The 15,590-nt window shown below is 35.7% G+C and overlaps 2 protein-coding genes across 2 annotated transcripts; one reads left to right on the top strand and one right to left on the bottom strand.

Annotated features, from left to right (window-relative positions):
* Positions 1 to 7,341: 7,341 nt before the first annotated feature.
* On the bottom strand, positions 7,342 to 8,091 carry LOC111365229 (class I heat shock protein-like). Its single transcript, XM_022985642.1, has one exon. The coding sequence runs from the start codon at positions 7,931 to 7,933 to the stop codon at positions 7,529 to 7,531; it is 405 nt and encodes a 134-aa protein (XP_022841410.1). The 5' UTR covers positions 7,934 to 8,091; the 3' UTR covers positions 7,342 to 7,528.
* Positions 8,092 to 12,046: 3,955 nt separating this feature from the next.
* Positions 12,047 to 12,436, top strand: LOC111365655 (copper transporter 1-like). The gene has a single exon (XM_022986195.1). The coding sequence runs from the start codon at positions 12,047 to 12,049 to the stop codon at positions 12,434 to 12,436; it is 390 nt and encodes a 129-aa protein (XP_022841963.1).
* Positions 12,437 to 15,590: the final 3,154 nt, after the last annotated feature.

The raw sequence follows: 15,590 nt of genomic DNA, 5'->3' as shown, positions 1-15,590 counted from the left end.
ACAGATGAGGCCAAATATGGTGGCCCTAGAAGAGCCAGTAATTGGCAAAAGAATAATCAAGGAGTCTTGAATGGATTCTAAGTTATAAAAGCAAATGGCCGACATTCAGGTCTTCAAAGCCAGACTAATGGCTTTCAATAAGGAATGCAATGACAAGGCGAAAGAAGAGACAGCCCTAAAAGCGCTGAAGGACAAACTGACAGTATTCGAGTTAGAACAAAGCATTGGCCAAGAAGTCAACAAGGTGGATTGTTTAGAAGAAGATGTACTTACAAGGGAACTGGACGACGAAGTAATGCGGATCGTCAAACCTGGATACGCTCAAGCACAAGACCCTCTGATCAAAGTAAACATTGGCAATGAAAGAGAAGATCGTCCAACATTCATCAGCCAGATGCTCGATCAAGAGGTTAGTAATAAATTAATCGCTTTGCTAAAAGAGTACAAAGATTGTTTTACTTGGGAATATGAACAAATGCCTGGTTTAAATAGAGACTTGGTGGAATATAGGTTACCAACTAAGCCTAACTTTAAACCTCATAGGCAGCCTCCTAGACGTTTTGTTCCCAATGTATTCCCTGAAATCAAGAAAGAGATAGAGCGATTATTGAAAGCAGGTTTTATTAGAACAGCCAGATATGTCGAATGGTTGTCCAATATCGTGCCAGTACTAAAAAAGAATGGTAAACTAAGGGTATGTATAGACTTTAGGAATTTAAACATAGCTACACCCAAATATGAGTATCTAATGCCCACGGTGGATTCTTTAGTAGACTCGACTGCCGAACATGTCATGTATTCTTTCATGGATGGGTATTCAGGATACAATCAAATTTATATAGTTGAAGAAGATATACACAAAACTGCCTTTAGATGCCCTGGATCTCTAGGATGTTTTGAATGGGTGGTTATGCCTTTCGGCCTAAAAAATGCAGGGGCAACTTATCAACGGGCAATGAATTTAATCTTTCATGATATAATAGGCAAGTTTGTTGAAGTGTATGTAGATGACATAGTAGTCAAGTCCATTAAAGAAGAGGACCATTTCGAACAGTTAAGATGTTCGTTTGAGCGAATGAAGCAACATACTTGGTTTGGTGTTAATGCAGGGAATTTTCTTGGTTTCTTAGTACACAAGAGAGGGATTGAACTTGATAAAAATAAAGCGAAAGCTATTTTAGAGGCCAAACCACCTAACAACAAAAAAGAATTGCAAAGGTTTCTAGGCCAAGTAAACTTTTTAAGACGCTTTATTTCTAACTGTGTAGGGCGAACTAAAGTCTTTTCGCCGCTTTTAAAGCTGAAAAATCAGGACGAATTCGTCTGGAAAGAAGAACATCAAAAGGCTTTCGAAAGCCTAAAGACATATTTATCAAGTCCACCAGTGTTGGTGTCACCAATCCAAGGACGGCCAATGAAAGTGTACGTATCGGCTGAAAAAGAATCAATAACTGGAATGGTCGCATAGGAAGACCAATTTGGTGAAGAAAGGGCAATTTACTACTTAAGTAGACGGTTAACGAAATGTGAATGTAATTACTCTGCTATCGAAAAATTATGTCTTGCATTATATTTCACATGTACAAAATTAAGGGCTTATTTACGGCCCGTAACCGTTTATTTTATTTCTAAAGTAAATTTAGTTAAGTATATGTTCTCGCGCCCTATTTTACACCAAAGGGTAGGCCTTTGGACACTAGCTTTATTAGAATTCGAGATACAATATATACCTCAAAAGGCAGTCAAAAATCAGGCTTTGGCTAATTTTCTAGCCGATCATCCATGCCTTGACATGCCTGAAGAAATTGAACTAGAAACCAATTCGTTCCAGTTAAAACCTTGGGTGTTGTATTTCGATGGGTCAAAAACCTCTAAAGGTGCAGGAGTAGGAGTAACATTGATTAATCTTTTAGGGATTTGCTACAAGTTCGCATTCACGTTAGACAGAATGTGCACCAACAATCAGGCCGAATATGAAGCTTTAATTGTAGGCCTAGAACTAATGATAGATATGGGAGTAAGAAATATGATTGTTAGGGGCGATTCTCAATTAGTAATCCACCAATTGATTGGTGATTTTAAATGCCAAAGTGATTCCATTATAAGTCAATATGAGATCGCCCAAGAGTTGTTGGAGGAATTCGACCAAGTAGAACTTCAATGCGTTAATAGGATATATAATGACGTGGCAAATGAGTTAGCCCAAATGGCCTCAGGATACTCAAAGGTTTTGAATTGAAAGTCTACTTGTGAGTATGGAATCATATTGCCCGGACTCAAAGAAGAGCGAAAAAGATTGAACTTCACTGCATACAAAATGGAGATGCAATGGATTGGAGGATAGATATTAAAAGGTTCCTTAAGGAACCTAATGGAGGGATTAGTAGGAGAATGAAGCTGTGTTTGCTGAACTATACACTAATAGATAAAGAGTTGTTTAAGAAACGCTCTGATGGTGTATTACTAAAGTGTGTAAGTTTGCAAGAAGCCAAGACGATCATGGTTGAGGTGCACGAAGGGATATGTGGAGCTCATCAAACTGGCCAAAGAATGAGATGGTTAATTATTAGGAGTGGATATTTTTGACCAAAGATGGGAGAATTATGCGTTCAGTATGCAAAGAGTTGTTTAGCATGCCAAAAGCATGGTCCAATACAAAGGGCGCCAGCGCGAGAGATGACACCTATTATTAAATTTTGACCGTTCAAGGGTTGGGCGATAGACTTGATAGGGAAGATTTATCCCCCATCGTCCAAGCAACATACTTTTGTTATAGTTGCAACCGACTATTTCACCAAATGGGTAGAAACGGTACCTTTGAAAGAGATCACCCAGAAAAACGTTATAGAGTTTATCCATAATCACATCATTTATAGGTTTGGAATTCCACAAACGTTGATGGTAGATCACGGAACATCTTTGAATGGGGATCAAGTGAACAAATTTCTGAGCGAGTTTGGAGTTAAATTAGTAAACTCCACACCATACTATGCTCAATCCAACGGACAAGCGGAATCTTCTAATAAGATTCTAAAAAATATCATCAGAAAAGATGATAGATGAAAATGCCATAAGTTGGCACGAATGTCTGAACAAAGCCTTATGGGCTTATAGAACATCACCTCGATCAAGTACCAAGGTTACTCCTTTCCAACTTGTTTATGGGCAGGAGGCTGTTTTGCCTATGGAAATCAACGTGCAATCGATTAGAGTGTGCTTGTAGCATAAGTTAAATGATGATGAGTATGCCGAATCACTAGTTCAAAATTTATTTGGGTTAGACGAATTAAAGTTGGACGTCTTAGATAGATTGCAAGTTCAAAAACAAAGAATGACTAAGTTTTATAATAAAAAAGTCATAGCCAAGTCGTTCAGCCTGGATGAACTAGTTTGGAAGACGATACTCCCTTTGGATAGCAAGGATCCAAAGTAGGGGAAGTGGTCGCCCAATTGGGAAGGACCATACAAAATAAACAGTGTGTTGCCCAATGGAGCGTATCACTTGGAAGATTTAGATGGCACCAAGCACGTGAGATTCATTAACGGCAAATATTTGAAAAAATATGTTCCTTCTTTATGGGAATGTGAGTAGATAAAAGTATAATCAAAATATGTTGAACGATTAAGGATAACAAAGTCAGAGCGAAATACGTTCAAATAAAGTCCTTTATTATCAAACGTTCATTACAAAGATGCGAAAATACAAATAATGGATGCTCTGCAAATTACAATCAAAAGTAAGCTAATCTCCCGGTTGATCGATTAGCAAGAGGGTGGACTAACCTCACACCGCCTTCCTAAATGCATCGCTGCAATGGTGGGATCGCCGAGTAAGAGGGTGGGCTGGCCTCACCACCTTCCTAAATGCATCGCTGCAATGGCGGGCAAAGAGGCTGAAAAGCACTCTCAGCAAACAATGTGGCCAGCAAGCATCCCAAAAATTACCTTCTATCATCGACTCCTTGTAAAGGATAAAGAGACGATGGGAAGATCTTCGATGGTAAAAATTTTGCTGCTGGCCAAAAAATATTTCCTGTACCTCCCACACCGAAGGTGACATCAATGCAAATAGTAAAATGGGCAGACTAAACAATCCATTTTTATAGAAAAAACGAAGGTTTTGGATTAGATTGATTGTCGGAGTGCCAAACAATGGCAGCAAATTGGTTTCGAAGAAGAAAATGAAGATGAAGATGGAAGAAAATGTGAAGCATCCGTGCATTTATAAGGGGGTGGAGATGAAGAGACAGAATATGAGCAGCCACATTCTGCTTAATAAATGGAATTAAATAGCCCAAAGTTTTGAGAAAAGTGGTGAAAATATCAAAAGAAAATCGGCAAGATTTTTAGCACAAAGCAGTTAAATGCTTGAAGAATTGACGACTAAAAAACAAACGTCAAATAAATACACAAGAAATTAATATATATGTTCATTAATGATGAACAAAGTTAAAAAGGGAAAATCAAATTACAAAAGAAAAAGGCATCATATGTCTTAATTACAGTCCACCCCACACTGAACGAATTCGTTCCCTAAGTTTTTCCCAATCCTCGTTCTGCCGAGAGAAAGTGATGTTAAACTCGGCCACGACATCATCATCAACTTCTAACTTCTTGTACTGCTCAACCAAGGACTTAGTTCGCTCAATTCCCTGGGAGACGTCGCGCTTTTTAGCAGCCATTCTCGCCTTGCAGTCGTCCATTTTGGCTTGAAGTTCCTTCATCTGAGCAGCCAAGTTAACCATCAAAGGGTCTTCAACCATGACTTCGGAAGAGATTTCTTTCAACTCGTCCTCAGCCTTGTTGATCTCCATACGCAAAGACTCTTTCTCAGATACGGCTCGAAGATATTGAGTACTTTTGTCCTTTAGTTCAGCATTCTTGGCCAGCAAAGAAAGGATCTCGGAGTGGATAACCTTCAACGTCGCTTTAAAATCGGCAGAAAGATTAAGCGACGGAAGCATCAGTGCTTGCTCCAACTTCGCATTCAAATGCTCAAGTTTATCCTTGTGTCTAGCAGCACTAACTCTTCCAATGTCCATATCCATGAAGGACACGTACTCAAATATCGACTGCTTGAGGAACTTCAAATCTTCCTCTGAAGAAGCAGTAGGACGGTCAGATGGAGCAGGGCGAGACGTCTTGACTTGCCCCCAAGAAGCGAACAAGTCTTGGATAGAACGCACAATCTTGTTAGCATCCTGCAAAGAAAATTGCCAATATTAAAGATTCACACTACAACGAACAAGATAGAAATAAAAGTGAAGCAAAGATTACCTCATCAACAATCGTGGAAGATGGCATGTTCTCAGCCAAGTCTGCCACCAACGACTCCTCCATTCATGAGGACTTCCCCTTGTCTGAGCGAGAAGATGTTGCCACAACGGGCAGACTCATAGGAGTATCTACAAAACTCAAGAGCAACAAATCAGAAACCAATAGCACAAGCAAAGGTAAGGCATCAAAAAACTGAATTACCTTCTACTTCGATGTTTTGGGAGTTATAAGGGTTTGCAAAACGACGCACCTTTTCAAGTTATGGAAGAAAACAATGATTGAAATTCTTGAAAATCTCGAATGTTGCTGGAAACACAAAGTGAATATGGCAAAATTTAATAATTGTTATTAATTCTGCCATATTGGGGGGTAATTGTTGACATATAAAAATTCAGCCCAAATCGAATGGTCCAAGGAATGAAGCCCAATTGGAGAATCCCCAAATCAGATAGCCCAAAGAACGAAGCCCAATCAAACAATTCAAGATGAAGGCCCAAATAAGGAGGCCCAAGAACGTGGTAATGTCATCGCCCAAGATTGCAAGTCGCCCAGAATCAGAGCGAATGGAGTACCATGCAGTCGCTCAGAGCTATTACTCTATTCTCGCCAAAACCTTCAAGTCGCCCAAAGTCTTAACAAATATAAAGCGTTGTGGTTAGCAAGAAGTGCAATTATCAAAGCAGTCCCATCACGTTCCACGATTCAAGGAATTCAATCGAAAACGGTTGAACGACGAAGAGTAATGACAACAGTTAAATAAGACAGTTTTCATGACAAGTTGGCCATTATGAGGAAAGTGGGCAGTTGCAGAACGATCAAATAGTTTTTAGGCGGTTGATCACAAAGAAATCGTCCATGAAATATAAAAGGGAAAAAAGACATAGAGCAAAGGACCGATCAAAAACTCTCGAACAGAGAACATGTAATTTTAATTTCCTTAGTTTTAGACTTAAACACTTTTTTCAGTAACTCGTGTGCTTGCGCTGCTTGGAGACATTTTATTTTTGATTTCCAATTGTAAAGTCATCGCCAATAAAACAACACCCCTTTTTGGGACTTTGTCTCAAGAGATTTGTCCTTTACACAATCGTCTGATCTCTTTTAATTGTTAGCGACTAACCCGCACGAAACATTAGGTTTTTAAGGTTTGTTAATTAATTTATTAAATTAAGTTGCAGCTATGGAAAATTCATGTTGTTGGCCATTGCCAATAATCCAATTCAAAATCATGGCTAATCGAACTTCGATAATAAATAATCTTTTTGAGAGATTTTGAGGGGTTAATTTGGTCGTCCAAACAAATATGATCAAACAGATAGTAAGATTCCTAAGAAAAATATGAAATCGTCTGGAGATTCGAGCTCCTCTTCAAGTTCTTCTACTAGTTCAAAAGGAAGTGGTGGAAGTAGTAAAAATTGAGTAGCCCAGTTGAGTGAATTGGAGCATCTCCAACAAATTCTTTAAACATGATATGCTTTCAATTTTAAAGAGCCAACTTCTGCAATCCTGTTCCGAGAAACTATTCAAATTAATATTTTTAATTTAAAGAGTCAGCTAAAATGCATTCAAAGTGCTTCAATTTTCAATGTAAAAAAAAAAATTTAAAAAAAGTTAGCTAAAATAAAACATAAAGAAAAATAATAAATTTCTTTTGAAAAAAGAAAAATTAATTGTTCAATATTAAAGAACTTGTTAGAATATTTCAAAATTTTAAATTCTTAAGTTTGTAAATGCTTCCCAAATGATAAAATATAATAAAAAAAATCTCTTAAAAATGCTCTTATTTCAAGAGAAGAGTTACCATTTCCATTTGAGATAAGAGTTTTTCATTTCCATTTCCCTCAAAAGAGTGACAATTTCTATGGAAATAATAACAATCACACAACAAAAGTGGGAACAAATGACCATTTCCATGTAAAATAATAACTATTAAACATCAAAAGATGGAAAGTAACAACTTTTAAGTTAAAAATTTAATCAATCAAACAAATTTAATTAATCCCTAATAAATAAACGCTTAGCCCGATTCAATTGAACTCCATCAAGCATACCTCATTCCATACCACGTTAACACCGTTTTAATGGGCCAAGCAACTTTTATTCATCACAACACAGGAGACATACTGCATATTATACGAAATACAAACATTCATAAAAATGACGCAAAGTTCCACATGCAAAAACATCATTAAACAAACAAACGCAGAACAACAATCGAAACTTCCAGACAGTTGAAAGTAATGCTCTTTTTTCACCCAGTGATTTCAATAGTCTTCGCTTCAGTTTTCTTCACCTCCTGCTTAGGAACAGTTACAGTAAGAACACCATTCTCCATAGTTGCCTTCACTTCATCGGTTTTCGTATTTTCCGGCAAATAGAACCTCCTGAGAAACTTGCCTCTTCCCCTCTCCATCCGATGCCATATATCATTCTTATCTTCCTTTTCCGCCGCCCTCTCACCGCTGATTTGCAGAACCCTACCCTCCTCCACCTCTACTTTCACCTCTTCTTTCTTCAGCCCCGGAAGATCGGCTTTGAAAACATGGGCCTCCGGCGTCTCCTTCCAGTCTATCCGTGCGTTGGCTGAGGCAGAAATTTCATTGGTTGATTGAAATTGTGGGAAAACTTCGCTCAGAATTTGAGGAACCAAAGACATTTTTCCTTTTTTTTTCTTATTAATTTGATCGTGGGATTCTTTATGAAATGGTGACGTGAATTTTGCTCATATTTATAACGAGTGAGAATGAGGCCATGAAGTTTCAGGGTTCTTCTACAATGCAAAAGAACATAAAAAGTTTATCAGATATTTACAATAATTAGCATTTTCTAGAGAATGCTTTCAATGTCACTGGTATATTATAAATATAATAAGGAAAAACAAAAAGTAAAGCGGGAGCAAACGAGAAGTTTCTGCAACAGGGACTTCGAGAACATCCTCTAGAAAATGCTATTTCAAGTCGCCACGTAAGTTTAGATTTACCAGTCACAACTCGAGATACCGATTAAACCACACTGACAAAAGAATGGTAGAATCCTAGTTGGGGAGAGGTGATTTAATGAAACAGATAACCGCTTTCTAAACAACTTAATGAATATCATGTAACACTATGTCAACTATTATATGAATTATTTTGGTACTGTAGCAGTAGTATGGTTCTGGATATGTATTTGGATTAAACTTTAGAAATTCAATTACGTAGAAGTCCCCGAAACTTCATTGCCCACTCCCATGGTACCCACTATATAAAAATATGAACATAATTCAAAACCATTACACAAGTCTACCAATCGAGTTCGTCAGCTTATATAATCTGCATATTTATTCCATCTCATTTTTCCAATGAGAAATTAAGATGTCTTCGATCACTCAAATTATGAGTGAATTTTTCTAATAACACGTTTTACACAATTATATAGACTTAAAAACTTGCATTTTATGGATATATTGACTTACTTGTATTAGTACCTATTATGATCTCAATTTGAATGTCAATTGAGCATAAAGGAAGAGAATTTGGGCGTAATTGGAGCTTCAAGGATGAAATGGAAGAGTTACCTCAAAGTTTGGACTTGATTAGAAGCTTTGAAAGTACTAATTAGATGAATTCACAAGTTCTGGAGACTAGATTCGACTTTTAAGAATTTGGGACCAATGTGAAAATTCTCCAAACATTGAAGGAAAAAAATGTTTAAGGTCCAAAGTCAAATGAGTTTGGAAGCTGAAGGATCAATCTGAAAGGGAGGACCGAATCTGATTTTATTTAAAGATGGAAGGACCAAAGATGTACAAAAACTTGGAGTTGCGGAGTAAAATTGCAAAGAACCAGTGGCTAAAAGCCTAAAACTGGACGGAAACTGCAAATTAGGGTAGCATGCATAGTTACGATCGTGGCCGATGAATTTTTGGCCCCTTAAGGGCCTGTTTGCCACATGTGCTTTCTGGTCAGAACATGGATTTTTATTTTTATCCAAATTCAATAGCACTTCGGATAATTTTTATACATGACTTTCGAGACGAATTGAGGACTATATAAAGACCAAGACTAGGTCAAGAGAAAGGACCACGCAATATAGATTAATAATGTCATGGGATTAAAGATGAAAGAGAAAAATATAGAGTAGTTATCTTTGATGTTATGGATGGTCAAAACTAATATTTGGGATTCGCTTGCGCTAAGCCTCGGGAAGTAAAGTAAATAGAAGCCTTGCACGGGATAATTTCTTTAAAATGATAAATAGCGCAAATCAAAGCAAGTTGTCTTCATCCATTTCGAGTTTTCCTTGACAGCGAAGAATGTGCGAATTCGAGATCTTGAAGAAATTCATCATTGAGGCAACCATCTTTTCATCTAGATTTTTCGGGTATGAATTTTTCAACTTTCTATCTTTATTAAACCATCCATGTTCTGCTAAACTTTTTGTGGATAGAATTAACAATGAAATCGCTCATTTTTGTTTAATTCTAGTGAGTCAATTGTTTATAATTTGAGTCGTGCAACACTTGCAATAAATCCTTCACAGATTTCCAATAAGGATTTGCTTATACATTGAGCCTTATCCTCATTATTCTCTTGTTCTCTATTGAAGTTTGACCCCATTTGAACTTGTTTGTGGTTTATATTTCTTTCGAGAGATTATATATAAATTATCACATGGTAATAAAAAAGAAAATAGTCTTATAATAGATAGAGATGTATTATGCTCTATGAAATCGTTATATGATGATCTCTGTGAATTAATGCATGCTTATATGTTTGCAATTTAATTAGAGATAATTAAATTCATATATGGGTATGATTGATTATTTTTGGATCATTGATTTTTAACATGGTAAGGATTGATAATTCAATCATATATCGAAGATGAATTCGACGTCCTAGTATTTTACATGATTGAATTTTACTCTTAAAAATCTCTTTTCATGCCAAATAGGTGCTCAATTTACTTAGCAATCGTAAAATCAATGTTAAAACCATCAATTAATTGTGTATTCTTGTTAATGTTAATTACGATTAGATTAAAGTCAATAATCAATCTTCATAGGATCCGCTCATCATTATATTACTTGTTAACGATATGTTCTCCTGTGCGAGAAATTGACAAGTTTTGATGATGTTGTCAGCGATTGTTTCTTTTATATTATTGCGGAGGACGCAGAAGCTGTTTTCCACAGCTCCGTTTACCCAAAAACGCGTTGCTTTTAGTCCTTAAAGTCCATCAGAACTCACCACTTGGAAACGTCCAAGGAAAATTTACAGCTGCAGTTCTCAAAGTATACCATTCATCATGCTTAAATCCTTATTTATTATTTTTGGCATTTACCTCACAAACTATCAATTTCGCTTACTGAGTCAGGTGGTGTGAAATATGACGAAAATTTCATGTTTGATGCTCATTGATCCCTTCCAAAATCAATGAGCTTGAATTCACTCCATTCAGAAGGACCATAATCAGGGCGGCCTTGGGAATTTAGAGGCCCTAAGCGTTTAATTATTATGGGACCACTCGACACAAAATTTATTTTACAAGTCTAACAATATGTAAATATTTAAATAATTAACACTTTTATATTAGTAGATAGAATGGAGAAAAAAATGTTTCTTACACTTAAAAAACTAAAAATATTTCAAAAAATATGGAATATAATTAGAGCACGTTTATCCAAATTAAATTCGAAGAAAAAAAGAAGACATAAGATGATAAGAAAATGAACTAAATAATTTATAAGATGTACTTTCATTTTCATAATAAGATCTTCATGTAAATTAAAGTTTAAATTTTCGGTCTTTACATTTTTTTACCTTTAGACTCAGTGCTAAATAACTCAATAATTTTTTTTGCAGCTTCATTACTTTTACTTAATATGATGTAATAAGTGCTTAAGGATCAGGATTATATCCACACACAGACACGTATCCATAGAGAGATGGCAGGTTGTCAAGAATCAAAATCACAAAATGCTTGTACATAAACTTTTCAAATCCTTGTCCCAACTCCCAATCAATTGTAATGCTTTCTGTATGAATCAGTCACAGTGCCAACATTATTATTATTATTATTTTTTTTTAAGAGATAAGGCCCCCTACAATATGAGGCCCAAGGCAGTGGCCTCACTTGCCTTGGGCCAGGGCGGCATTGACCATAATTTAAGATAACGGTCTGCTTGAGCCAAATCTTTGCTTTTGCCATATTGGTTTTTGTTAGGTTTCATGACGCGAATGTTCAAATTTTCAATCGATGCTTTCTATTGGCGTCATTTCATCAAGCATTCATGCTATGTGATATACATTGGGCTTAATTTTTCCATCGGTTTTGTTTATCATTTTGATCTATCTTTTCCGTTTCTCAACTGAGTACAGTTTTTGAATGATATAATAAAATGGATCCATGTGCAACAAGTGTAAAGTTCAGGCACTGCCGGTAAAAATCTTTAAAATGATAATACGAAACTTTGACAGGTTTTGTCACCATATCCTATTCTTGGTCACTGACTCACATTCATTTATTCATTTTCTATATTTATCGAGTGTAGCACTCTCTCCTAACTGCATATAAGTAGGAGGAAATTCATAAGGAGAACCAAAACTAGAAAATGGCCTCATTTATTTATTTTGCATGTTTGGTATTCTCTCCTATAAGCATGTGAATTATCGACACCCCTACAAAATATGACATCTTTGATTTTGTCTAACTCCCATCTCGCACACAAAATTCTCTCATCTTTTCTCTTCCGCAAAATTGTCCACTTGATTCCATGAACAATAATAGTATGAACATAGATGATACGGCCACGCACATGACCTTTTTCTGGGGCAAAGATGTAGTGGTTCTGTTTGACAGGTGGCCAAACGACCGCCTTGGCATGTACATACTGGCTCTGGTCTTTGTGTTCTTGCTGGCTGTGGCTGTTGAAATCTTGGCGGCGCCACCTATAAAGCCGAGGATGAGGCCTTTGAGTGGTAGCTTGATTCAGGCGGCTGTCTATGCTGTTCGTATGGCTCTTGCTTACTTGGTCATGCTCTCTGTCATGTCCTTCAACGCCGGAATCTTCATTGCCGTGGTGGCTGGCCACGCTGTGGGGTGCTTTTTCGTCAAGTGCAGGGCGATAGCGGCCATTTATAGGGCAGAGGATGATGCCGCCGCTCCTCTAAAAGCTTAGTTCTACTGTATCTTTACAATGAAGAAATGATCAAATAAAATGTAGAGACTTTGAGGGTGTCTTCTACTTGGGAAAGGGTGATTATATTACTACCACAATAACTGTTTGACACATCACAAATTTTTTATTTACTTAAATAACTATGAGTAAAATGACATAAGTATCCTATCTATTATTCACTTGTATATTTATTAATTTCATCACCATCATCTGTGCACAACAAAAATATATAACTCCTAGTTAAGTAAACATGCAATAATTCACGCTTCAAAAGATTCAATCATACCATTGTGGTGGTTATATTACCATCACTCTAGTTTTTTACCCTAGAGTTACAACATCCAAAACTACACAAGGATTTGAAATTCTACAACCACATAAAAGAGAATCAAAGGCCCTACTCGAGATCCAAAAGCCCTAATTGCTGATACTATTCATTCTCTATCGCATACCATTTCGATATTTTTACTAGCATTATATAATTATTTTAGCGGTATAACTTGGTTTTCTCCAACAGTTCTCAGCCATTGGTTTTTTTTTGCTAGCCAAAGCAACTCCCTACCTCAATGAATGCATGAATAGCGATGCAGTAGCGGAATGTAGTTTTTGCTGAAGTTACTAAATTAATATCCATTTTGATTTTTTTTTTTTTTTGAATAAAGATTGTTTATGGCAATAGAAGAAAACGGTGGGGAGCCTTTTCTTGAGAGGGACAAGAGAGAAGGAAAATGTACACCACCTTTTTTGTTTTTAAATTGAGTTAGGTTATAAATTATAATTATAAAATTGTTTTGGGGTGTTTATGAAAAGCATATTTTGATAAGGTGTGCATAAAAAGTGGTGTAACAATAATATTTATGGAGGCAATATAATTATTCTTTTTAGTTTTTATTGGATTAAGGACTATATTTGTAAATTTGATGTAGTGTATTTATGAATAATATATTTTAATTTTGGCGTGAATATAATGTGGTGTAGGAAGTAAAATTTGTAGTGGTAATATAATTATCTCTCAGGAAAATTATCTTAACGCCATTAAATTTAGTGAAAAGACAAAATTTACCCTCAAGTTTATAAGAAAAGAACAAATACATAAAGTGTTTGTTTGTTACAGATTTTAAGTTAATTAAAATCAATTTTTTGATCGTTATTTCACTATTTCAGTCGTCATTTTTAAATTTTTCTCTCATAGATAGAACCCACTCAATCTCTAACAGTCAAAAAATCGATTATCACTACAAAATTTGTTAAGTGCACCACATTTTTAATATCTTTTTTATTTACTTAAATAGCCTCAAGTAAAATTACGAATTAGGGTCTTAATGTACTTTTAATTAATCACACCACATTATAATCACACCACAAATATAAACCTAATTTCTTTTTTACAATAAGGAATTTCTGCTTATTGAAAAGAAATTTGTGAACTGCGGTGGACTAGCACAAAAACCTATTTTTACAATAAGGAATTTCTGCTTCTTGTTTAATGAGAATAAATTAAATTTTTATTATCCGTTTCTGAATACTATCCTTATTTATAGCATTGAAACCACTCAGCCACTGAATTGATTTGCCACATCTCATTGATTTCTCTTAAACAACGTTACCTGAAGCACGGTATTCCAAGGCAGTGTTTGGTGGAACGAAGATATCTATTCGTTGTAATCATCAATTATAAGAACAAACTTACATCAATATATTTTATATCATAAAATTAAACATTAGTCGATATTTTTCATTAAAAAACTGCCAAATATTAGCACTAATATTCAAGTTAGGGATTGCCCACTGCCACTCAAAATAGAAATCCCAGAGGTAAATATTTGGACTTCTTTTGTTACAAATATACCTCACTGTAGTTCAAAATCATATTCCACTATCTTTGACACCAAATTCAAACAAATTTCAAATAAGGTCTTTTGGTCCATATACAATCTCCCACTGGATGTTAGCACCTAGAGGTGTAAGTGTTATGTCCTAGATCCAATTGATTTAGGTTGTAAACGCTTTTAATATATTTAATGCATTTGATTTTGGCGAGATCTATTATTTATTTAAATTAATTTTGTGATAAATAATATTAAATAATAGAATCCGAAGATCCAATTTTTAGGTAATCTGTTAATCACAAGGAGTTGTGATTGTGAGATACAAATTACATATAATTGGATCTTGAATAAACCATGGTCGTAAGTAATAACGAGATACGGATATCGTTAATACAATTAGACCATCACGTGTGGCATTTCTTACTTGTGAAGTAAGTAGTTGATCTCACGAGTTAAAGTGTGGTGACACTTAAATGAACACGAGGATGTTTTGTTATTGAACAAAACATTGGAGACCCGTTAAGAGATTCCACATGGATAACTATCTGAGTGTCAGTGGCTAATCTCTAACGTTCGGTAGTAGAATTGGTCCTTTGACTTGAGGTCGTCATGGTACCTCATATGAGGACAGTCATACTTTGGCGGTGTTGGATGTTGCTCTCAAAGGGCCGCAAATACGACATCGTTCGGGTACGTCAAGAATCGTATGAAAGTTGTGATTGATCAATAAAAGATTTGTCACTCTTAGGTAGTAGGAGATTATGATCTGCGTTTCATTCAATTAAGTCGATGATAAAATCTTTGGCCAATGTGTACTCATAAGTCGAAAAGGAGTTTTCGATTTATATTGACTTAATAGTGGAGTGAAAGATATGATCAATGATCGAGATTGACACAATTTCATATCTCGTAATTGATCGGATCGTAATGACGAAGGGATAATAGTTTCACGGTAAACGAACGAATTTGGTTTTGTCATACCACGTGACATTTCCCGTCACATGTATTGCCCTGACACATTGCTAGATGTCAATCAGGGACGGCGAGTGTGAATTGACGATAAATTAAAAGGGTGTATTAATTCATCAATCTTGATTAAATCAAAATAATATTTCACGACGTTAGGCATCGTGGTCGGGAACCTAATGGGTCGCACACAAAAGAGAATTGGAAGATTGCAAATTGCCAATTGGTTAATTTAACAATCGTTGGATAAATTAATTACTTGAATTTGTTATTTATATTCCCGAATTAATTAATTGGATTAATTAATTCACGAATCGGGTTTAATTAATTGGATTAATTAAATATTGGACCGGACCGGA

Source organism: Olea europaea, chromosome 17 (genome assembly GCF_002742605.1).
Source record: "Olea europaea var. sylvestris chromosome 17, O_europaea_v1, whole genome shotgun sequence".
NCBI classification, from domain to species: Eukaryota; Viridiplantae; Streptophyta; class Magnoliopsida; order Lamiales; family Oleaceae; genus Olea; species Olea europaea.
Note: the sequence above shows the minus strand (reverse complement) of the source record. Positions and strands in the feature narration are given on the sequence as shown.

Excerpts from the sequence above, each read along its gene's own strand:
- LOC111365229 (XM_022985642.1), bottom strand. The coding sequence starts at position 7,933 with ATGTCTTTGGTTCCTCAAATTCTGAGCGAAGTTTTCCCACAATTTCAA.
- LOC111365655 (XM_022986195.1), top strand. The coding sequence starts at position 12,047 with ATGAACATAGATGATACGGCCACGCACATGACCTTTTTCTGGGGCAAA.